Source organism: Ammospiza nelsoni, chromosome 6 (genome assembly GCF_027579445.1).
Source record: "Ammospiza nelsoni isolate bAmmNel1 chromosome 6, bAmmNel1.pri, whole genome shotgun sequence".
Classification (NCBI taxonomy): Eukaryota; Metazoa; Chordata; class Aves; order Passeriformes; family Passerellidae; genus Ammospiza; species Ammospiza nelsoni.
In genome coordinates, this window is record NC_080638.1 from 18,918,252 (window position 1) to 18,940,757 (window position 22,506).

The 22,506-nt window shown below is 42.9% G+C and overlaps 1 protein-coding gene across 1 annotated transcript in view; it reads right to left on the reverse strand.

Moving 5' to 3' along the window:
* Window positions 1-2,617: 2,617 nt before the first annotated feature.
* The window catches only part of LOC132074842 (mucin-5AC-like), a 41,957-nt gene continuing 22,068 nt past the window's right edge, over window positions 2,618-22,506 (reverse strand). The window contains exons 26-41 of the mRNA XM_059474878.1: window positions 21,947-22,103; window positions 21,656-21,784; window positions 21,183-21,309; window positions 20,442-20,485; window positions 20,154-20,348; window positions 10,243-18,942; window positions 9,550-9,690; window positions 9,129-9,346; window positions 8,497-8,671; window positions 7,275-7,318; window positions 6,296-6,418; window positions 6,104-6,202; window positions 5,572-5,694; window positions 5,193-5,238; window positions 4,669-4,780; window positions 2,618-3,017 (exon numbers count right to left, since the gene is read on the reverse strand). Of these exons, the coding sequence (XP_059330861.1) occupies window positions 2,756-3,017; window positions 4,669-4,780; window positions 5,193-5,238; window positions 5,572-5,694; window positions 6,104-6,202; window positions 6,296-6,418; window positions 7,275-7,318; window positions 8,497-8,671; window positions 9,129-9,346; window positions 9,550-9,690; window positions 10,243-18,942; window positions 20,154-20,348; window positions 20,442-20,485; window positions 21,183-21,309; window positions 21,656-21,784; window positions 21,947-22,103 (10,695 nt within the window). The 3' untranslated portion in view covers window positions 2,618-2,755. The remainder of the gene's footprint in view (window positions 3,018-4,668; window positions 4,781-5,192; window positions 5,239-5,571; window positions 5,695-6,103; window positions 6,203-6,295; window positions 6,419-7,274; window positions 7,319-8,496; window positions 8,672-9,128; window positions 9,347-9,549; window positions 9,691-10,242; window positions 18,943-20,153; window positions 20,349-20,441; window positions 20,486-21,182; window positions 21,310-21,655; window positions 21,785-21,946; window positions 22,104-22,506) is intronic.

A 22,506-nucleotide genomic window follows, 5' to 3' on the forward strand; every position in this document is an offset into this window, starting at 1 on the left:
CCTCTCTCACTTAATAGCATCACCATGCACAGTGATAATTGTGATTAATAAGCAACTGGTAGTTTGAAGTATTACTGTATTATCAAGCTAAGATTTTGGTATTTACTGTCCATCCATAGTGTGCTTTTTTCTCCTAATCAAGAGTTTTGGGTTTTTTAACAAATAATAGTTTGGAGGAATCTTTCACAGCTGATTTTTCTTTTTTTCCTTAAAGTATTGAGTACCTACTATGAAATAAAACTATGTTAAAATTGTGCTTTATTCTAACCCTTGAGTATCACTTTCTATTCCAGTTTATCTTCAGAGGTTACAGTTTGCTTTCACATTTCTCCATTTTGCTGTGAGAGATAGGAGGAGTGAAAATTAGTTTACTTCAAACAAATGTTGGTGTTCTTGTGGCTGTTGAAGCATCTATTTACCTTTTTGTATCTTTATTAGCTTTTTCATTTCAGTGTTAATCAGTGATGATGTGTGGGGGTATAAAGAGAAATCAGTATATTTTGAATTATTAAAACATTTCAGAACATCAGTGTGAGCAAGGCCTCTAGGAGAAATGCAAATATGTGTTTTCTTAGAATAAGAAGGAAAAATGAAAACCCATATTAGCAAACTTCTCTGCAGTTTTGAGTTGTAGCCTACTGAAGACTTGAGCTTTCTCTTCTAGATCCTCAGGAAGCTTAGTCAGAAACCCAAGTTAATCTATTTTCATGCAGCAGTATATTTTAGAAGTATTTTCTTTACTATCTTGCCAAAAAGCATAATTAAATTTGTAAGATATACTTGGGTTATACCATAACTTTTGAAGGAAAATTTGCATATTATTGAGAAAAGTGAATTTGTGGAAAGCAAGTAGATTGAAAATTATCTGAGCTACATATGTGTTTCCATGGATGAGAGAATTATAAAAGTACTACGATTTGAAGTATTCAAAGAGTTCACTCAGAACATGTTATTAAAACATTTCAGTGTACAAAAAATTGAGAATTTTTATAAGTTTAATGTATTTACCATTGAAAGAGAATGAAGGATAATTAAATTTATTTTAAATTATCTCCAATTGTAAAATAACTCCAGTGAAGTACACTTTCCATGTCTCTGCGGTCCACGTTTCTCTATGGATTACCAGGCGCTTAATACTCACAGGACAATGTTTTTCTGGTTTAAATTTGTTACCTCTGTAATAGTCATCAGTTTAATGTGGAGTATTAAGTTGATTTAAAATGCTTAAAGCTTTTTTAAAAATTATTCTTTAAGTAGTTATAAAAGGGGGTAATGGTTACAAATTCCTGCCTGGTAGGCCAGGATACTCCTCTGCGACTGCCCCACCTTCCCAGGTGCCCGTGTGTAATAGGTACAAGGCTCTGCAAGGGGAAATCAAAGGATGAAGATGATGGTTCATCTCTGTAGGAAGATTCACTAAGGTGAAGTTCCCCTATGCACTGTGTTGAAACTGTTTCCAGAAGGAAAGAAAGATGAGGTATTGGCACAGGAAACCCTCCAGTGAGGGGAACAGAAGGTCCAATTTCCTGGCAAGGCTCACTTCATAGGGAAGTCATCTGCTTCCCTGGAGGCTGTGTTACAGATGAGATGAGGAAACTTTCAGCTCTGGTACAGCCCTTGGATTATTATCCATTATTGCTTTCTCATGTAGGCAATTATGAAGTTTGCAATATGAAGGCCAAGGACGATCAGAAGAGGTTTTGGGGCCTTGGGACACCTGGGTACTATGGGATCAGGAGCCTGAGTAGTGTTCTTCTTTATCCTTCCAGCTGCAGGGAATGGTGAGGGAAGAAACAAGAAGAACCAGCAGATTGACACTTGGTAGCAACAGCTGGGTACACCTGTCTCAGAGAGAGAGAAGGATCTTTGCAGGGGAGTGCAGTGCTCGTTGAAAGAGCATTAAAGTGGATTGAAGGGGAAAAGGGCTAAACCCAGGCTTGCTGGACATAAGCCTGGTGGCCACCCAGCAGTGTTAGACCGATGGAATGGTAGCAAGATCCTCCACACTGCTTCGTGATGTGTGAGTATGCTGGAGCACATTTGAAATACATACAGTACATGCAGCATGAGGAACAAACTAAAGGAGGTGGAAGTGAGCAGATAAGAGGAGCAAAGTTTTTCATCTTTTATGCCAGTGGGAAGAGCTATTTTGACATTGGTGAAGGAATTTTACCTAGTTCAGGAAGAGGGCTGTATTCCCAAAGACTCGTCAAGAATATACCCCTCTGAGTCAGAAAACTTCCTGATGCCATTCCTTGGACTCACTGTCATTTAGGTAAAGAAGATGGGTATTGAGCAGTCACAATAACTGAAAAGTACTTAAAGTTTTAGTGATCACATAAAACAGCTTTGTCCCTGTTTTTGAGATGTGTTAGGACTAATATGTCTATAAAAAGAATATGCAATAATGCTTTCACTAGGATCAAGAAGTACAATGTAGCTGCAATGTTTTCTTGCTTTATTTTTTAGAGGCTCCTGAATTCTTTTTTACCTCAAATATAGGTTTTGTGATAAAGCATGTGCTTGCATATTTCTGTAAGTTACATGAGGTATTTTGCAGTCATCTGTTTTTATTCTTCAATACTGTAACATTAAAAAAAAAACCCAAACACTGCAATTTAATTGACCTTTTTTTTTTTAATTATTTTTACAAGTAAGTAATGAAAAAGGAATGTTAAAGAAGGAGCACAATTTATTTTCAGGAAGACATGATTCCAGCTTCTTTAGGGTCTCCCTTTTTCCAGTGATCATATCCTCAGCTGAGTTGCCATTGGGAACCAAGTGATACAGCCTGCTGCAATTGGGAGCCATATTTTCTAGATTGTTGGAATTGGGAGTCAGGTGCTGCAGTGGTTTCTGAAGAGCAAGCATTCACACACTGGCAGTTTTCCACATAGAGATAGGTATAATTTATGCTGGTTCCATTTTGGCAAGTCAGGGTCACATCTCTTGTTTGGGTGCTGAGTTCCTGGCAGCAACCACACTCGTGTTCCATCTGGTTTGCTTCAAGAGAGTACCTGTGTTTCGCCAGGGGAAAAAATGCATCTTGTTAAAAACGCTCAGAAAACCCCCTCAGTGATTTTTGTGAGTGTTTGGTTTGCTTTTGGGTTGTTTTTTTTTGAAATCCTCTTTTCCTCCTTGTCACGCACACTTATGAAAGTTATTTTCATTGTCTTCAACTGTAAAACTCTTCTTGCTTACATTGAATCCAATTCAATTCAGTGGAATCATATAAATACATTAGCTTTGTTGCTGTTCTACAATCATAGAACCATGTAGGTTGGAACAGACCTTTCTGATCAAGTCCCAGCACTACCCAGTCCACCACTAAACTGTGTCTCAAAGTGCCACACCTGCATGTCTTTTAAATACTTGAAGGGATGATGACTGAACTGCTTCCCTCAGCAATCTGTTCCAGTGCTTGACAACCATTTCAGTGAAGAAATATTTCCTAATATCCAATCTAAACCCTTCCTGGTGCAACTTGAAGCCATTTCCTCTCATCCTTTCACTTGTTACCTGGGAGAAGAGATGAACCCCCCCCTCACTACATGCTCCTTTCAAGCAGTTGTAGAGAGTGTGAACATCTCCCCTGAGCCTCCTTTTCTCCAGGTTACACCTCCAATTCCCTCAGCTGCTCTTCAAGACTTGGGCTCCAGACCCTTCCCCAGCTCTTTTGCCCTTCTCTGGACATGCTTCAGTACCTCAATGTCTTTCCTTCAGTGAGAGGCCCAGAACTGGACACAGGACTCGAGGTGTGGCCTCACTATGGCCAAGTACATTGTCCTGGTCCTGCTGGCCATACTGTTGCTGATCCAGGCCAGGATGTTCTTGGTTTTCTTGGCCACCTGAGCACACATGGGCTCATGCCCAGCTGCTGTTACCAACATCCCCAGGTCCTTTTCCACAAGACAGCTTCCCAGCCCCTCTGCCCCAGCTGTCTGGGATGGTTGTGGCCCAAGGGCAGGACACAGCACTAAGCCTCATTGAACCTCACACAATTATTGATAAACATATACAACAGGACCAGCTGCAACACTGAGCCCCAGGAAACATCACCGGTGACCATCCCCCAGCTGGAGGTAACTCCACTCAACATCACCCTCTGGACCTGGCCATCCAGGCCATGAACAATTTTTTATGCAGTGAACAGTTCACCTGTCCAAGCTATGAGCTCCCAGCTTCTCCAGGAGAATGCTGTGGGAAGTGCTGTAAAAAACTTTATACAAGTCTGTGTAGACAATATCCACAGCCTTTTCTTCATCCCCTAAGTGGGTCACCCTGTCCTAGAAGGAGATCAGATTGGTCAAGCAGCAGCTGCCTTTCCCAACCCCATCCCGGCTGGGCCTGATCCCCTTATTACCCTGTATGTACTCTATGATCGCACTCAAGATAATCTGCTCTATGTCCTTCCCTGGCACCAAGGTCAGGCTGACAGGCCTGTACTTGCCTGGATCCTCTCTCCAAACTTTACTGTAGATGAGCATCTCATTTGCTGGCCTGCAGCCAACTGGGACCTCCATAGTTAACCGGACTGTTGACAAATTATTGAAAGTAGCTTTGTGAGCACTTTCTCCAGCTCCCTCAGTACCCTTGTGTGATGGGTATAAAGAGATATTAAATGAAATATAAACATAAAGAGATGTTAAATGAATTTTTAGAACTTACATTGAGGAGCTAGGACAAGTTCCTTCACAATATGAGACCTGAACAGGTCCAGAAGACTCACAGTCAGCATGGCGGATCACAGTTTCCTTGGTGTAAGGCTTGCAGGTTTTAGCTTCATAAAAAAGGGGGAGGAGAGAAAATATACTTCAGTTCTCTAGTTCTGAACTAAGGGAACTGTAAACCAGTTTCAAAGTGCTTGATGTCTGATTACTGAGAATCTGCAGTATGTGATGGGATGGGTACTGTGTAATTTATATGGAGTTGTCAGATTATTCTTTGATTTCGGCTGTAAAGTGCCTTTGGAAGATAATGCAGAGGCTTGAGTATTGCTGGTTTGACTTGTGGTATTCAGTATCAGGAAAAAAATTGAGTTTTTCTTTTGAATAAACAGTAAAAACACAAGATCTTCTTAAATAGTCTATGTGAAAACAGGGTGAGTGAAGAATCTTTCCATCCACTCAAAGATAGTTATAGGTTGAACAGAGTGCTCTTCAGGCAGAACACATAAACACAGCATTACTTACGTTTACATATTTTGCAGCAGCCATCAGATGTAATCTCTGTTTCGTCCTTTGTAAAAGAAGGAGGATTTGTATTAGTACATGGTTGACAATCATGAGTAAGTATATTAGTTAGCACTACTGATACTGGGCAGAAGGCTTCTCTGGGATGAACCCTGAATGAAACAATGGATGACTTACTGTCCTCGCCACAGGAGTCTTCAATATTTGTAGCCTCAGAAGAAAATACTATGCTTTTCTTATTATTAATCATAGAGCAAGCCTAGTTTCATTCTTAAGGCATTGCTGCAACTTCAGTGGAAGTGATTTGTTTTATTCTTCCTCGTCCCTCCTTGTTCATTTAAACTGAATTGAGTCAATGAAAGACTGATAAAAAACTTACAGGATCACACTCTTCAGGGTCATGCTCAGGGCATACTCTTTTCGTTTGGACTGCAACAAACTGATCTTCAATTTTTTCACATTTGTAGTGGCTGCACTGATCGAGTGGCAGGATCTCATTAACCTAAGATAACACAATAAAAGCAAAAGTTGGGTTTTTTTCATTGTGATCAAGTATGTCTGAGCTAATTAAGTTCTCAGTCCTCAAAGATTCTCAGATGCTTCTGAACTTCTTTCAACTGGCAAAAATGAAATTCTACAAACTGTAGCTAGCTTGAAAGTTTAAATCCTGGCTCTGAACACTTAGACCATAAATTAGAAACCATTGCTCCATTAGCCACAAAAATCAAGAATTTGATACCAAAATTGTTCAACTCACAAAGCTGATACATTGTTTTTTGAAGTAATTTCAGTATTTTATTTTTACCAGTAAGGGACATGAGTTGACTCTTAGCTGTTCTAACTTGTATGGGCTAACAGATAGATCTGAAAATGAAAACAGTACTTACATTGAGGACGAAAAGAATACTTACATTGAGGACATGAACAGTGTTGTTACTGAGTTTGACTTTGCAAGCTACTTCAATACACTTCCCACAGCACTCTCCTTCCTCAATCATGTATTGGTAACCCTACTCAGAAAGAGATGAAAGAGAAAGTATGTTGAATTGGTGATGGAGAATTCTAGTCTAGCTGACTGGGCAGCCTAGAGAACGTGAACTCACCAGTGGGCAAGATGTCTCACACTGAACTGTTTCACAGTGCATAATGTTTGCATTAGTCTCTGGATCCTTCTCAGAACTGCAGGTACACTTCTTACATGAATCGATTACTACTGACTTTCCAACCTGCAAGACAGAAAAAAAAAAAAAAACCCAAAAAATATTCAAATGCCAACAGTTTCTGTGTAATATAAAGGCAGAGTTGAAAGCATTGCTGAGAACCATTGAGGTACGCAAGTATGACAGTTCTCAAATTCTTTGAACATAGAAATTTTTTGGCTTCATGCCTTGCAGGAAAGCTCATATTAAGAGAAACTAAATGAAGCAATGTAAAAGGGAGCAGTAAATTATTACATTAAATTAAGATTGGTTTGTACTGTCTAATTATTTACCAATTTTCAATGCTCCATTTAAGAATATTTTTCCTCTATCAGTTATCTTCAGTGGTCGTAAAACAATTATAATTTAAAAGCAGGGACTAAAATAGGCCTTTACATATGCAGATACCTAAGCAGAGATCTAAATTTACATATGGATTTTAGTCTTTCTGAAATGTATCCCCAAAGACTCCAGTGCTAATATTTAAATTATGAGTAAATTACCTAAGTGACCAATTTTAGCAAAAGGGTTTAGGTATCAAATCAAAAATGTTAGCTTTGGTTTTTTAAGGTTTTCTGGGCTTATTTCAAAGAGCAATTGAGTTTGGGCTATTCATCAGATTGTCTGGCAAAGTCAGTGAGAGGAAGCTTAAAAAGAAAGTACATCCTTAAAAATGGTACGCTCTTCTTTTAATACTACTCTGTGAGGAAGACTTCTGTGACAAATTTGATTTTGACTCTAAATACCCAAACAGCTTCCAATTAAGGGCTAGAGAGAAAAACTCCCAAAAACACATACTGGGAAAAGAACTTTCTCAAAGACTTATTTTGGTAGAAAGGATATAGTTTTCACTTCCAGCAATATACTGCCATATCATTCTTACCATGTACAATGTTCCATTAATCGCACAGACATCAGGTATTGGTTCTAAAAAACAAAACAAAAAATTAATTCCAGAATAACTCAAATTGTGAGTCTTCCTGAGAATTCAAGATGTTACCAGGTTTTGTTAGTAACACAGGAGTACGGAAAACTTTAATTCAATCCCCCTATGTGCTTAGACTTCATATATAGGGTAGCTGAATGTTTAAGCAAAGTTTCATCATTAAAATCAGCTGGAAGAGGTGGAGAGGAATGGCTTCAAACTTGAGCTATGCCTGAAAAATCCCTTTTTTGCCCTTTCAATATCTGGTTCAATTCAAATTAAATTATTTGTTTCCTCTGGGAACCCTCAGCCTCCATGATAAACAAAGATGCTTCAGTTATTGATTCTTTATGACCTTTCAGAACATGGCTTGTATGGAAGATTGATACTGTGGAAAAAGGTATTCCTGCTAAGGTATTCTTACTAAAGGTATTCCTATATAATGTAAATCTGACAACATGGCAGAACCCATCTATGTCTTTCACAGAACAGCTTTAAACTTGCCTGTTCCTTTGTTTTGACTTTCCTTTTTCAGGCTTAATTTGTGGGTACTTTTTTCTTTTTAGTCTTTTGCACAAGTATATGTACATAAAATATATGTATATAAAAGTGTATGTTTATAAATAAAAAATCCTAGTTATATTAGTTTATTTTCATGAGCATCTGGCAAGAGTGTAAGTATAATTATTACTTTTCATACACTGTCAATTTAGTTACTGATGACAATTCACTTTGTGCTATTACTTCCTGTTACTTGGTCTTGTAGTTGACTGTTAAGCTATTTAGTGACTTATTCTTGTGTTTATGCATCTTAGTTTAGTTGCATTTAGAATAATGTTAATGTGCTCTAATGTTCCATTAGTAAGATGAAAAAAATGCATGGATAACATTTATAATTACAGGTACACAGATAGTTGAGCTACATAGACCAGTGAATGTTCAAAATACTATTCTGCTCTCCCACCCATTCTCTTAATAAAGTTAAATGAAAATAACTTTTTTTTTTTAAACAAAGCTTCAATGCATATTTAGCCAAAAATCATTTTGTTTTCATTGAGACAGAAAAATTTAAGAAATATTTTGTTGTTATTGTGATACATTAAGAATTTCCTTAGATATTAATGGAAGTGCAAATGTAATTGCCTGGAGTGGTATTTATAAATGTATTTTTAATACTTACTGCATTCAAATTCAGGACAACATGGGTCTTTTTGTGGTATTACAGCCATGGAAACAAATCCTAGGTCACAAGTTGTTTGCTGAGCTGTTTGGCATGGGAGTGGCTGGCATTGTGCAGTAGCAGTGAGGGAATCACAGACACATTTCTGGCATTCTTCTATCCACTCCTCCCCAGGCTGAAAATATATAAATTATTTATTCTTAAATGTTCCTTTATCCTAGTTGTTCAGTTTTAACTTAAGATATATTCTCAAAATTAGTAGGAAATTCAGATTGTAGTTGTTTCAGTACATCATTTAAGAACGGGTATGCTAAGAATAACCACAGAATTTTCTTCTGCATAAAAAGAATGGTATTTTACATTTCACGGCTTGTCTACTTATGTCTATGAAATTTAAATGACTTTTATTTAAACCAAAAGTCTCTGCCGTGGCCTTAGTGAGCTTTTCCACCAAGAGATTACTTAAAAGTCTAGTAATGCCAGGTTAAATAATTGTGTGCTGTCAGGTCATATGTTACATGACCAACTTTGTTATTGCGCTACATAAAGGTTGATTTGAATTGGCTGTTAAAGGACAGAAATTGGTCTGGTTTTGCAACAGTGGTATATTATAAAGTAGGGAGGGGAACCACCTTTCGTGCAGGATTGACATCAGTGCAGTTTCTTTCTACTGAAATTGTGGTGGTTGTTGCTGTGGTTGGTGAGGCAGCTTGTGATGTAGTTGAGGTGACTGAAGGAGCGGGAGTTGTCAGATGACATGGCCCATAGAAGGGCTCAACCTCACATTCCTTGCTGCAAAGTGCATAAAAATTACAGCCAGCTCTATCTGTTCTGTTGTATACCACTTCCCCTGCAGATGAAAATTGGAAAAGAAATTACAAGGATGAAAATACATAGGGAGAAAAACCAAGAAAATATTATGAAAATATTAAGTGTATTCATGTATAAAACATTCTACGTTTAGATGACTTTGAGTGGTTATCTTTAATTGAATAGTCTTAAGGGTTTATATTGCTTAGGAAATCTTGTATAATAATAAAATAAGACACTTACCAGGAGAAAATAAAGTTTCAAACACATGACAAAAGCATGGAGGTATTTTGCTGGATGTAACGGATGTGCTGGTGGAAGAACTGAAGGTTGCAGGAGTGCTTGTTGTAACATGGCTTGATTGTGATGTACCAGTTGAAGCTACTGTTGAGTACAAGTAATAATTTAGTTTGCAGGTACAGTATTTTGATCTAATAATTTTAACACCTTCAAGAGGTCTATTCAACATTCTGGCAAATCAAGTGAACATGTTACTTGCATTCAAATATTTGAGCTATTCATAAGTGGAGATTATGGAAATTTTTTTCATTGCACATTGAATAACATCTGGCCTTTGGCAAATCTGATGAGATTTACCTCTAGCGTTTTGAAAAGTTTCAACTTTCCTCATTTAAGTAAGAATTAATACTATGAGGTTAACCAAGCTGACAAACATAAATACTAGTAACAAAGAGGGAGATTGATTAAAAAATAGGTTTATGTGTTTTAAAGAATATAAATGGTCATAGATTCATATAATCACAAACTGGTTTAGGGAAAGAAGCCACAAAACACAAAGATGTGAATGTAGGTCTAAAGAAAATGATGGTTGTAAAATTTTAAAAAGTAGACAATGATATACCTGGGCTGACAGTAGTGCTGAAGAAAGCTACAGTATTTTCTACATTAGGAGAAAAGAATGTTATAAGAATTTACCTGTGGTAATTCCAGACTGAGGAAGAGTTGTAGTGAGCACAGATGAGGGGCCAGAAGTGGTTATTAATCTTATTTCAGGTGAAGTGGAGGCAGGGCTGGTGGTGGTAGTGATGATGGTGGTTTCCTCTCTACCTGAGGCTGTGGTGCTGGGCCCAGCTGTGGTGCCTGTGGTGGTTCTTATTTTAACTTCAGATGGTGTTGTGGTTCTTATTTTAACATCAGAGGGTGTTGTGGGAGATGTTGGAGCTTGGGTTGCCACTGAGGATGTTTCTCCTGGAGCAGAGGTGGCAGAGGCTCTTGTGGTGCTTCGCTCAGTAGTCCTGGAGGTGCTGGCAGTGCTGGTGGCAGGGGTAGGCACTGTTGTTGTGGGTGGGGTGATGGTGGTTGTGCCTTCAGTCTGAGGGGGAGAGGTGCTGGTGGTGGTAGTGATGATGGTTGTTTCCTCTCTGACTGAGCCCGTGGTGCTGGGGGCCACCGTTGTGCCAGTGGTGGTTTTCAATTTTATTTCAGGGGTGGAGGCAGCAATTGTTGATGTTGTTTGAATAGCAACAGTGGATAATACCGTTTGAAGAGTTTTTTCTGTGGATAGAGTGCTGCTTTCCCAGGTGGTTGTGGAGGTGCTGGCAGTGCTGGTGGCAGGGGTAGGCACTGTTGTTGTTGTTGGGATGATGATGGTTGTACCTTCAGTCTGAGGGTGAGAGGTGCTGGTGGTGGTAGAAATGACGGTTGTTTCCTGTCCAGCTGAGCCCGTGGTACTGGGGACAGCTGTGGTTCCTGTGGTGGTTTTTATTTTCATTGGCTCTGTGTATCTTGGGGTGACAATGGTGGTTCCTTGTGGTGAGAGGGTACTTGTTGTTCCTATGGTGGTTGTTATTACTTGCTGTGGAAGTGTGCGAGCAGCAGTTGGTGTTGCTGCAGGTCGTGTTGCTATTGTGGTGGTTTCTGCTGGGATGTGTGTTGTGGAGGTGCTTACAGTGGTTGCTGCGGTTGGTACTGTTGTCTGGCAGTGTTTTCGGTCACAGCACAGCACTGAGACCTCGTAGTCAAAGCATGTGGGGTACTTGAGAGTCTGGTCCTTATTTCTGCACACAAGCCCCCTGTCAAGGCTGCAGTCAAATTTCTGTTCCATTATTTTTACAATGGAGTCAGGGTAGTCTTTAGCTCGGCACTTGATGTCTTGAGGCTTATCACACAATTCATACCCAGCAGCTCTGATGTTTTCAAATGTCTCTGAATCTCCATTTTCACTGCCTGGAGTAGGGGAGTCCACATTAAACCACTGTGTCCAGGCACAGCGCTCCACCACGCAGTTGTCTGTGCTATTGGAGATGCGGATTGTGGTGGTGGCTGGCATGGGCCCTGTTGTTGTGGGTGGGGTGGTGGTGGTTGTACTGGGGCCTGCTGTGGTTCCTGTGGTGGTTCTGACTTTAACCTCAGATGGTGTTGTGGTTCTTATTTTAACTTCAGAGGGTGTTGTGGGAGATGTTGGAGCTTGGGTTGCCACTGAGGATGTTTTTCCTGGAGCAGAGGTGGCAGAGGCTCTTGTGGTGCTTCCTGCAGTGGTCCTGGAGGTGCTGGCAGTGCTGGTGGCTGGGGTAGGCACTGTTGTTGTGGGTGGGGTGATGGTTGTCGTTCCTTCAGTCTGAGGGGGAGAGGTGCTGGTGGTGGTAGCGATGATGGTTGTTTCCTGTCCGGCTGAGCCTGTGGTGCTGAGGCCTGCTGTGGATCCTTTGGTGGTTCTTATTTTGACTTCAGAGGGCGTTGTGAGAGATGTTGTAGTCTGGGTTGCCACAGTGGAGGTTTCTCCTGAAGCAGAGGTGGCAGAGGCTCTTGTGGTACTTCTCTCAGTAGTCCTGGAGGTGCTGGCAGTGCTTGTGGCTGGTGTGGGCTCTCTTGTTGTTGTTGGGATGATGATGGTTGTACCTTCAGTCTGAGGGGGAGAGGTGCTGGTGGTGGTAGCGATGATGGTTGTTTCCTCTCCGGCTGAGCCTGTGGTGCTGAGGCCTGCTGTGGATCCTGTTGTGGTTTGTATTTTAACTTCAGAGGGCGTTGTGAGAGATGTTGTAGTCTCAGTTGCCACAGTGGAGGTTTCTCCTGAAGCAGAGGTGGCAGAGGCTCTTGTGGTACTTTTCTCTGTAGTCCTGGAGGTGCTGGCAGTGCTTGTGGCTGGCGTGGGCTCTCTTGTTGTTGTTGGGATGATGATGGTTGTACCTTCAGTCTGAGGGGGAGAGGTGCTGGTGGTGGTAGTGATGATGGTTGTTTCCTCTCCGGCTGAGCCTGTGGTGCTGGGGCCAGCTGTGGATCCTGTTGTCGTTCGTACTTTAACTTCAGAGGCCGTTGTGAGAGATGTTGTAGTCTCGGTTGCCACAGTGGAGGTTTCTCGTGGAGCAGAGGTGGCAGAGGCTCTTGTGGTACTTCTCTCTGTAGTCCTGGAGGTGCTGGCAGTGCTTGTGGCTGGCGTGGGCTCTCTTGTTGTGGGTGGGATGATGATGGTTGTACCTTCAGTCTGAGGGGGAGAGGTGCTGGTGGTGGTAGCGATGATGGTTGTTTCCTCTCCGGCTGAGCCTGTGGTGCTGAGGCCTGCTGTGGATCCTGTTGTGGTTTGTATTTTAACTTCAGAGGGCGTTGTGAGAGATGTTGTAGTCTCGGTTGCCACAGTGGAGGTTTCTCCTGAAGCAGAGGTGGCAAAGGCTCTTGTGGTACTTTTCTCTGTAGTCCTGGAGGTGCTGGCAGTGCTTGTGGCTGGCGTGGGCTCTCTTGTTGTTGTTGGGATGATGATGGTTGTACCTTCAGTCTGAGGGGGAGAGGTGCTGGTGGTGGTAGTGATGATGGTTGTTTCCTCTCCGGCTGAGCCTGTGGTGCTGGGGCCAGCTGTGGATCCTGTTGTCGTTCGTACTTTAACTTCAGAGGCCGTTGTGAGAGATGTTGTAGTCTCGGTTGCCACAGTGGAGGTTTCTCGTGGAGCAGAGGTGTCAGAGGCTCTTGTGGTACTTCTCTCTGTAGTCCTGGAGGTGCTGGCAGTGCTTGTGGCTGGCGTGGGCTCTCTTGTTGTGGGTGGGATGATGATGGTTGTACCTTCAGTCTGAGGGGGAGAGGTGCTGGTGGTGGTAGCGATGATGGTTGTTTCCTCTCCGGCTGAGCCTGTGGTGCTGGGGCCAGCTGTGGATCCTGTTGTGGTTCGTATTTTAACTTCAGAGGGCGTTGTGAGAGATGTTGTAGTCTCGGTTGCCACAGTGGAGGTTTCTCGTGGAGCAGAGGTGGCAGTGGTTCTTGTGATGCTTCCTGCAGTGGTCCTGGAGGTGCTGGCAGTGCTGGTGGCTGGGGTAGGCACTGTTGTTGTGGGTGGGGTGATGGTGGTTGTACCTTCAGTCTGAGGGGGAGAGGTGCTGGTGGTGGTAGCGATGATGGTTGTTTCCTCTCCGGCTGAGCGTGTGGTGCTGAGGCCTGCTGTGGATCCTGTTGTGGTTCTTATTTTGACTTCAGTGGGTGTTGTGGGAGATGTTGTAGTCTGGGTTGCCACAGTGGATGTTTCTCCTGAAGGAGAGGTTGCAGAGGTTCTTGTGGTACTTCTCTCTGTAGTCCTGGAGGTGCTGGCAGTGCTTGTGGCTGGCGTGGGCTCTCTTGTTGTTGTTGGGATGATGATGGTTGTACCTTCAGTCTGAGGGGGAGAGGTGCTGGTGGTGGTAGTGATGATGGTTGTTTCCTCTCCGGCTGAGCCTGTGGTGCTGGAGCCAGCTGTGGATCCTGTTGTGGTTCGTATTTTAACTTCAGAGGGCGTTGTGAGAGATGTTGTAGTCTCGGTTGCCACAGTGGAGGTTTCCCGTGGAGCAGAGGTGGCAGAGGCTCTTGTGGTGCTTCCTGCAGTGGTCCTGGAGGTGCTGGCAGTGCTGGTGGCTGGGGTAGGCACTGTTGTTGTGGGTGGGGTGATGGTTGTCATTCCTTCAGTCTGAGGTGGAGAGGTGCTGGTGGTGGTAGTGATGATGGTTGTTTCCTCTCCGGCTGAGCCTGTGGTGCTGGGGCCAGCTGTGGATCCTGTTGTGGTTCGTATTTTAACTTCAGAGGGCGTTGTGAGAGATGTTGTAGTCTCGGTTGCCACAGTGGAGGTTTCTTGTGGAGCAGAGGTGGCAGAGGTTCTTGTGGTGCTTCCTGCAGTGGTCCTGGAGGTGCTGGCAGTGCTGGTGGCTGGGGTAGGCACTGTTGTTGTGGGTGGGGTGATGGTGGTTGTACCTTCAGTTTGAGGGGGAGTGGTGCTGGTGGTGGTAGCGATGCTGGTTGTTTCCTCTCCGGCTGAGCGTGTGGTGCTGAGGCTTGCTGTGGATCCTGTGGTGGTTCTTATTTTGACTTCAGAGGGTGTTGTGGGAGATGTTGTAGTCTGGGTTGCCACAGTGGATGTTTCTCCTGAAGCAGAGGTGGCAGAGGTTCTTGTGGTACTTCTCTCTGTAGTCCTGGAGGTGCTGGCAGTGCTTGTGGCTGGCGTGGGCTCTCTTGTTGTTGTTGGGATGATGATGGTTGTACCTTCAGTCTGAGGGGGAGAGGTGCTGGTGGTGGTAGTGATGATGGTTGTTTCCTCTCCGGCTGAGCCTGTGGTGCTGGGGCCAGCTGTGGATCCTGTTGTGGTTCGTATTTTAACTTCAGAGGGCGTTGTGAGAGATGTTGTAGTCTCGGTTGCCACAGTGGATGTTTCTCCTGAAGCAGAGGTGGCAGAGGCTCTTGTGGTGCTTCCTGCAGTGGTCCTGGAGGTGCTGGCAGTGCTGGTGGCTGGGGTAGGCACTGTTGTTGTGGGTGGGGTGATGGTTGTCGTTCCTTCAGTCTGAGGTGGAGAGGTGCTGGTGGTGGTAGCGATGCTGGTTGTTTCCTCTCCGGCTGAGCGTGTGGTGCTGGGGCCTGCTGTGGATCCTGTGGTGGTTCTTATTTTAACTTCAGAGGGTGTTGTAGCTGATGTTGGAGCCTGAGTTTCCACTGTGGAGGTTTCTCCTGAAGCAGAGGTGGCAGAGGCTCTTGTGGTACTTCGCTCAGTAGTCCTGGAGGTGCTGGCAGTGCTTGTGGCTGGAGTGGGCTCTCCTGTTGTTGTTGGGATGATGATGGTTGTACCTTCAGTCTGAGGGGGAGAGGTGCTGGTGGTGGTAGTGATGATGGTTGTTTCCTCTCCGGCTGAGCCTGTGGTGCTGGGGCCAGCTGTGGATCCTGTTGTGGTTCGTATTTTAACTTCAGAGGGCGTTGTGAGAGATGTTGTAGTCTCGGTTGCCACAGTGGAGGTTTCTTGTGGAGCAGAGGTGGCAGAGGTTCTTGTGGTGCTTCCTGCAGTGGTCCTGGAGGTGCTGGCAGTGCTGGTGGCTGGGGTAGGCACTGTTGTTGTGGGTGGGGTGATGGTGGTTGTACCTTCAGTCTGAGGGGGAGTGGTGCTGGTGGTGGTAGCGATGCTGGTTGTTTCCTCTCCGGCTGAGCGTGTGGTGCTGAGGCTTGCTGTGGATCCTGTGGTGGTTCTTATTTTGACTTCAGAGCGTGTTGTGGGAGATGTTGTAGTCTGGGTTGCCACAGTGGATGTTTCTCCTGAAGCAGAGGTGGCAGAGGTTCTTGTGGTACTTCTCTCTGTAGTCCTGGAGGTGCTGGCAGTGCTTGTGGCTGGCGTGGGCTCTCTTGTTGTTGTTGGGATGATGATGGTTGTACCTTCAGTCTGAGGGGGAGAGGTGCTGGTGGTGGTAGTGATGATGGTTGTTTCCTCTCCGGCTGAGCCTGTGGTGCTGGAGCCAGCTGTGGATCCTGTTGTGGTTCGTATTTTAACTTCAGAGGGCGTTGTGAGAGATGTTGTAGTCTCGGTTGCCACAGTGGAGGTTTCTCGTGGAGCAGAGGTGGCAGAGGTTCTTGTGGTGCTTCCTGCAGTGGTCCTGGAGGTGCTGGCAGTGCTGGTGGCTGGGGTAGGCACTGTTGTTGTGGGTGGGGTGATGGTTGTCGTTCCTTCAGTCTGAGGTGGAGAGGTGCTGGTGGTGGTAGCGATGATGGTTGTTTCCTCTCCGGCTGAGCGTGTGGTGCTGGGGCCTGCTGTGGATCCTGTGGTGGTTCTTATTTTAACTTCAGAGGGTGTTGTAGCTGATGTTGGAGCCTGAGTTTCCACTGTGGAGGTTTCTCCTGAAGCAGAGGTGGCAGAGGCTCTTGTGGTACTTCGCTCAGTAGTCCTGGAGGTGCTGGCAGTGCTTGTGGCTGGAGTGGGCTCTCTTGTTGTTGTTGGGATGATGATGGTTGTACCTTCAGTCTGAGGGGGAGAGGTGCTGGTGGTGGTAGTGATGATGGTTGTTTCCTCTCCGGCTGAGCCTGTGGTGCTGGGGCCAGCTGTGGATCCTGTTGTGGTTCGTATTTTAACTTCAGAGGGCGTTGTGAGAGATGTTGTAGTCTCGGTTGCCACAGTGGAGGTTTCTCGTGGAGCAGAGGTGGCAGAGGCTCTTGTGGTGCTTCCTGCAGTGGTCCTGGAGGTGCTGGCAGTGCTGGTGGCAGGGGTAGGCACTGTTGTTGTGGGTGAGGTGATGGTGGTTGTACCTTCAGTCTGAGGGGGAGAGGTGCTGGTGGTGGTAGCGATGCTGGTTGTTTCCTCTCCGGCTGAGCCTGTGGTGCTGGAGCCAGCTGTGGATCCTGTTGTGGTTCGTATTTTAACTTCAGAGGGCGTTGTGACAGATGTTGTAGTCTCGGTTGCCACAGTGGAGGTTTCTCGTGGAGCAGAGGTGGCAGAGGTTCTTGTGGTGCTTCCTGCAGTGGTCCTGGAGGTGCTGGCAGTGCTGGTGGCTGGGGTAGGCACTGTTGTTGTGGGTGGGGTGATGGTGGTTGTACCTTCAGTCTGAGGGTGAGATGTGCTGGTGGTGGTAGAAATGACAGTTGTTTCCTGTCCAGCTGTGGTTCCTGTGGTGGTTTTTATTTTCATTGGCTCTGTGTATCTTGGGGTGACAATGGTGGTTCCTTGTGGTGAGAGGGTACTTGTTGTTCCTATGGTGGTTGTTATTACTTGCTGTGGAAGTGTGCGAGCAGCAGTTGGTGTTGCTGCAGGTCGTGTTGCTATTGTGGTGGTTTCTGCTGGGATGTGTGTTGTGGAGGTGCTTACAGTGGTTGCTGCGGTTGGTACTGTTGTCTGGCAGTGTTTTCGGTCACAGCACAGCACTGAGACCTCGTAGTCAAAGCATGTGGGGTACTTGAGAGTCTGGTCCTTATTTCTGCACACAAGCCCCCTGTCAAGGCTGCAGTCAAATTTCTGTTCCATTATTTTTACAATGGAGTCAGGGTAGTCTTTAGCTCGGCACTTGATGTCTTGAGGCTTATCACACAATTCATACCCAGCAGCTCTGATGTTTTCAAATGTCTCTGAATCTCCATTTTCACTGCCTGGAGTAGGGGAGTCCACATTAAACCACTGTGTCCAGGCACAGCGCTCCACCACGCAGTTGTCTGTGCTATTGGAGATGCGGATTGTGGTGGTGGCTGGCATGGGCCCTGTTGTTGTGGGTGGGGTGGTAGTGGTTGTGCTGGGGCCTGCTGTGGTTCCTGTGGTGGTTCTTATTTTAACTTCAGAGGGTGTTGTGGGAGATGTTGGAGCCTGGGTTGCCACTGAGGATGTTTTTCCTGGAGCAGAGGTGGCAGAGGCTCTTGTGGTGCTTCCTGCAGTGGTCCTGGAGGTGCTTGCACTGCTTGTGGCTGGCGTGGGCTCTCTTGTTGTTGTTGGGATGATGATGGTTGTACCTTCAGTCTGAGGGGGAGAGGTGCTGGTGGTGGTAGCGATGATGGTTGTTTCCTCTCCGCCTGAGCCTGTGGTGCTGGGGCCAGCAGTGATACCTGTCGTGGTTTTTATTTTTATTTCAGGGGTGGAGGCAGCAATTGTTGATGTTGTTCGAATAGCAACAGTGGATAATACCGTTGGAAGAGTTCCTTCTGTAGAGAGAGTGCTCCTTTCCCTGGTGGTTGTGGTGCTGCTGGCACTGGTGGTATCTTGGCTTGGTAGTCTTGGTTCAGGTGTAGTGATGGTCGTGCCTTGTGTTGGCAGGGCAGTGGTACTGGAGGTTATTGTGGTGCCAGGTATTGTTTGTAGTGTTGATCCTGGGAGAGTGGAGATAGTATTGGGTGATGATGGAGCTTGGGTTACCACAGTGGAGGTTCCTGCTGTCGTAGTTGTGATTTGGTATCCTTTTGTTGAGACTTGGGTTGTCATTGCTGTTACTGATGTTTCACTCTGAGGAGTCGTTCTGTCTCGTTCCCTCATTGGTGTTGTCGTTACTTCACTTTGTTGTTTTTGTGTTGTTGGTATTATTGTTGTCTGTACTTTAAATGATGTTGATTCTACAGCAGTAGTTGTGAATTCTCTTGTGGTTGTGGGTGTTGTAGTTTGTGCTTCTGAACATGGTATGTATCTGCAGCATGATATTCTGATTTCATAATTATAGCACTGCTTGGATTCTTGGTCCTGGTTATTGCATATTAATCCTCTGCTTTGACTACACTCTATTGTTTGGTTCAGGTTGGTAATTTCAGTGTCTGGGTATTCTTTGGCTCTGCATTGAACATCGCTTGGGTTTGTACAGACACTGTATCCTTTATCCTTGAGATTTTGATATGTTTCATAATCTCCACTGTCCTCTTTGTTTTCAGGCTGAGTGGAATCATACCATTCTGACCACACACAGACATTTTTCACACATACAGTTGTCACTGGTGCAGTTGTAATTTCTGTAATTTAAAGGAGGAAACATAAGTCTTATCTGTCCTTATTAGAGTTCCAGGAATAAATTATTCATCTTCCATACCTTTTTATTGTTGTAAATATTTTTAATATTATGTAATATTTTAATTTTAATGAACTTGCTTTTGCAGTCTCAAATTTAATTTCTAAAGTAGGTTTTGACTTTTTGCCTTATTATTGTAGAGGTAGTTTCTTTGACATGTATTAAAGATTTGTAGGTAAATATAGGTAATCTGATATCCTTTGCACAGGATGTCACTGCTTAGATAATACGTCTCACAATTGCTTTGGTATAAGTAGAGGAGGTTTTATTCTCCTTGGTATTATCTCTGTATTTATTTACACTTAACTGCATAACCACACAGACTTGAAAATATTTTGACCAGTTAATGACTTTTCTACTTAGTTCAATATTACCACATGTAACATATTTATAAATATAAAATATATACTTAACATATGTGTATTTTATATGTAGTACATTATAATAGACAATACACATATACTATATATGAAATATATAATTTAATAGGTAATAGGTATTTTCTATGTATTTTAATAAGACTTCTTATTCCTGGCATTATGAATGTTACTTAATAGAAGACTTAAATTTGAATATTTAGTTCTTGCTGTAGTATAATTTTGTAGACATGTTTCTCACAATTACTCAGAATTTGGTCATTGTAATTAATTAACAGCGGGAATAATATAGCAGTGTACTCCAGGAGTAGAAGGAAACTGTTGATTTGGGTATTAAACAGATTTAGGAAAGGTTCCAAAGAATGGTTATAAATAGTTTAAAGACTCCCTCAAAATAAATTTCTTATGTTCTCACTAATTTAAGAAATGGCAGCAACTTTCATGTTTTCAGAAGCTGGTCTAGAACTGCTGTGGGTTTTTGCAAGGAAATTAGAAGATTCTCCAGGTTGCAGTGATTAATAAACTCTATTAATTTTTCCCCAAGGATCACCATGGTAAAACAGAGGAAACTGAGTTTGTAAGAAATGGTGTATTCATTTCTACATCCTTAACTATTCTTTTTCAACTAAAGCTGCCAGGTGAATTAGCAGCTCCAGTAGAAGTCAATAGTTTCAAGTAAAATTATATACCATTAACTGATGAAAAGGTCCTGCCTTTCAGGTAATTTTTAGTCACTTACAGAGATTTCGGAATTATTTTAAAGATTATTTATGCATACCTGAAGCAGTAGTTGTGGGCTGACTTGTGGAAAATGTAAATGGGGTTGTTGTAAAAATGCCACATTTAAAGATGTTTCTGCTTATTGTTCCATTGACATCGCATGTTGCACTGAAACACCATCCAGTTCCATCTGTGGTGTTGTAGATGAGTTCACCATATTTATAGCTATTCCCTTCATAAATGCAGTTGCAGGCTGTAATTCAGAAGTTTATTGTCAGTTCAGGCATCTATGAAAAGACAGCATCCAATACTTCTTTTTCTAAATAATTTTTCTTAGCTGTCTTACCTTTATCATCGAACTTGCACTGTAAACCTTCTGATGTGCACTCACTGAAACAGAAAGCATAAAAACCAATATATTTTGTGATTGTGATGTAATTTTATTAGTCATCTTTCTGACAGATACTAGCATCAAAAGGCAAGGCACTTTGTGTTTATTCCTAGAGATTTCTGTTCATTTTGGCTCCTTTTTGGCCATTATTTTCCAAAATCTTCCTTTATATTAAACCCAAACATATAAACAGAAGTGAATTTAAATATTATGCAAAATTATGGGTAGAAGTCTTAAGGCAGACTTTCCTTTTTTCCTTAGTATCACTTTCCTTGCATTTGCAGTATTTTTGTACTAAAATAGAAGGCTAAAAGGGTGAGTCTATATGCTCAAATAATGCAAGTATGTTGCAAAATCCTTGGAAGCAGGCCACTAAAAAATATCTTTACTCATGGCACAACAATTTTCCTGCCACAGGAATGTGAAATAAAGATAGCCTAGTCATAAAGGACTTCTTGTTCTTGATGCATCTTAATGCTGAGGATTTACAATATAATCAAAAATAAATTCATAAAAACATAAAATCATGTAAAACCTTCTTATTAATGTAGTAGGAAAACTGGCATTAGATCGTAAGGCATTATTTCATCACAGGTAGCATGAACTGATCTTGCATGTAACGGGAACATACAACTTCCCCCTTGAGTTTTGATCATTTTTCCTTGTATAAGATGAGGTTGGTATGTTAAGTCTTACCATATACTACATTCATCTCGCTGATATATCTTTCCATCTTCATCATCATAACAGTCACAGAGACTAACACACTTCATCTGATCCTCATGAAAATATGGCTTGTCTGGTGGGCAGTTAGGGTAGCAGCCTGAAGGTGGAAAAAGTAAGAATGAGATGCAGTCAGCAAAGGTTTTATTTGCACCAAATTCATTTGCAGGTCTTGTTTTTAATTGTCATCATGTTTCTACTTTATGTTTTGGAATAGCTCTAGGAAGAAATGCAGAGTTACTAGCATCAGCAGAACCCATCCATAAGAACTTAGTCCTAGAGATCTTATTCCAGTTTCCATAATCTGCTTCCATTCATGTGGATGTAATGATACTAGAGAAAATTCAATTGTGCAAATGCAGTTGATGGAGGAAATATACTTCTTCACAGACAATTTAAAATATAGCAATATGTACCCACTAGGAGGTACTTGCAGCTATATTTACCTTCTAAACCTGGCAGGTCATTGAGGCATTTTCCACTTGGGTTCTTACAGGTCTTCATACAGGAAGCACCACAAGGCTTATAGTGCCATTCACATTCTCCTTGCTGATTGTAGTAATCACAGAACAGTGCTGAGGAGAAACAGAAAGTTGAACATATTCAGGGAAAGAAAAAAAAAAGATCAAAGAGCTTAAGCATGAAAAATTGACACAGTGAGATAGATATTAATGCACATATGTAAGATACTGTACACTTAGCTGCACTTTGAGAAAGGTTTATGACATAAAACTTACGACAAATTGTTGGGCTTCTCCAGGCTACGCATACACCAACTTCACTGCATGCTTGAGCATAGGCAGCTACTGCTGTACAAAAGCAATCACAGTCTCCTCCAGTGTCACAGGCACAAGCATCTGTCACACATGCTTGGTAATATTTTGCTGGTTCAACCTGTTATTAAACAGAAATATAATATTATGCATCCTGACTTCTAAGTGATTTCTTACCTTTGCTAGACTAGTTTTCTTACAATTGTAGTATCCCAGAGGAAAGGCCTACATTGGTAATTTCTTTTTCTTTTGTTAAACACTGTAAGACACCTGAGGTGATGCCAAATGATACATCCAAATCATGTATTGCCAGATTTTTAGAAACCTAGACTTGTATCCTGGAGTAAGATTAGATTAATTTTCAAAAGAAATATTAGGCAACTGCACAGTTACCTGACAACATTTGTTATGTACTTAGTGTCAGGTAAAGGTTATGCTGATACTTCATTCCTGTGTTATTATTTCATTGAGCTTGCCTTCTCTACCTGGTATATGAGAATTTTTATTCAAGTCAGGCTGCAAGG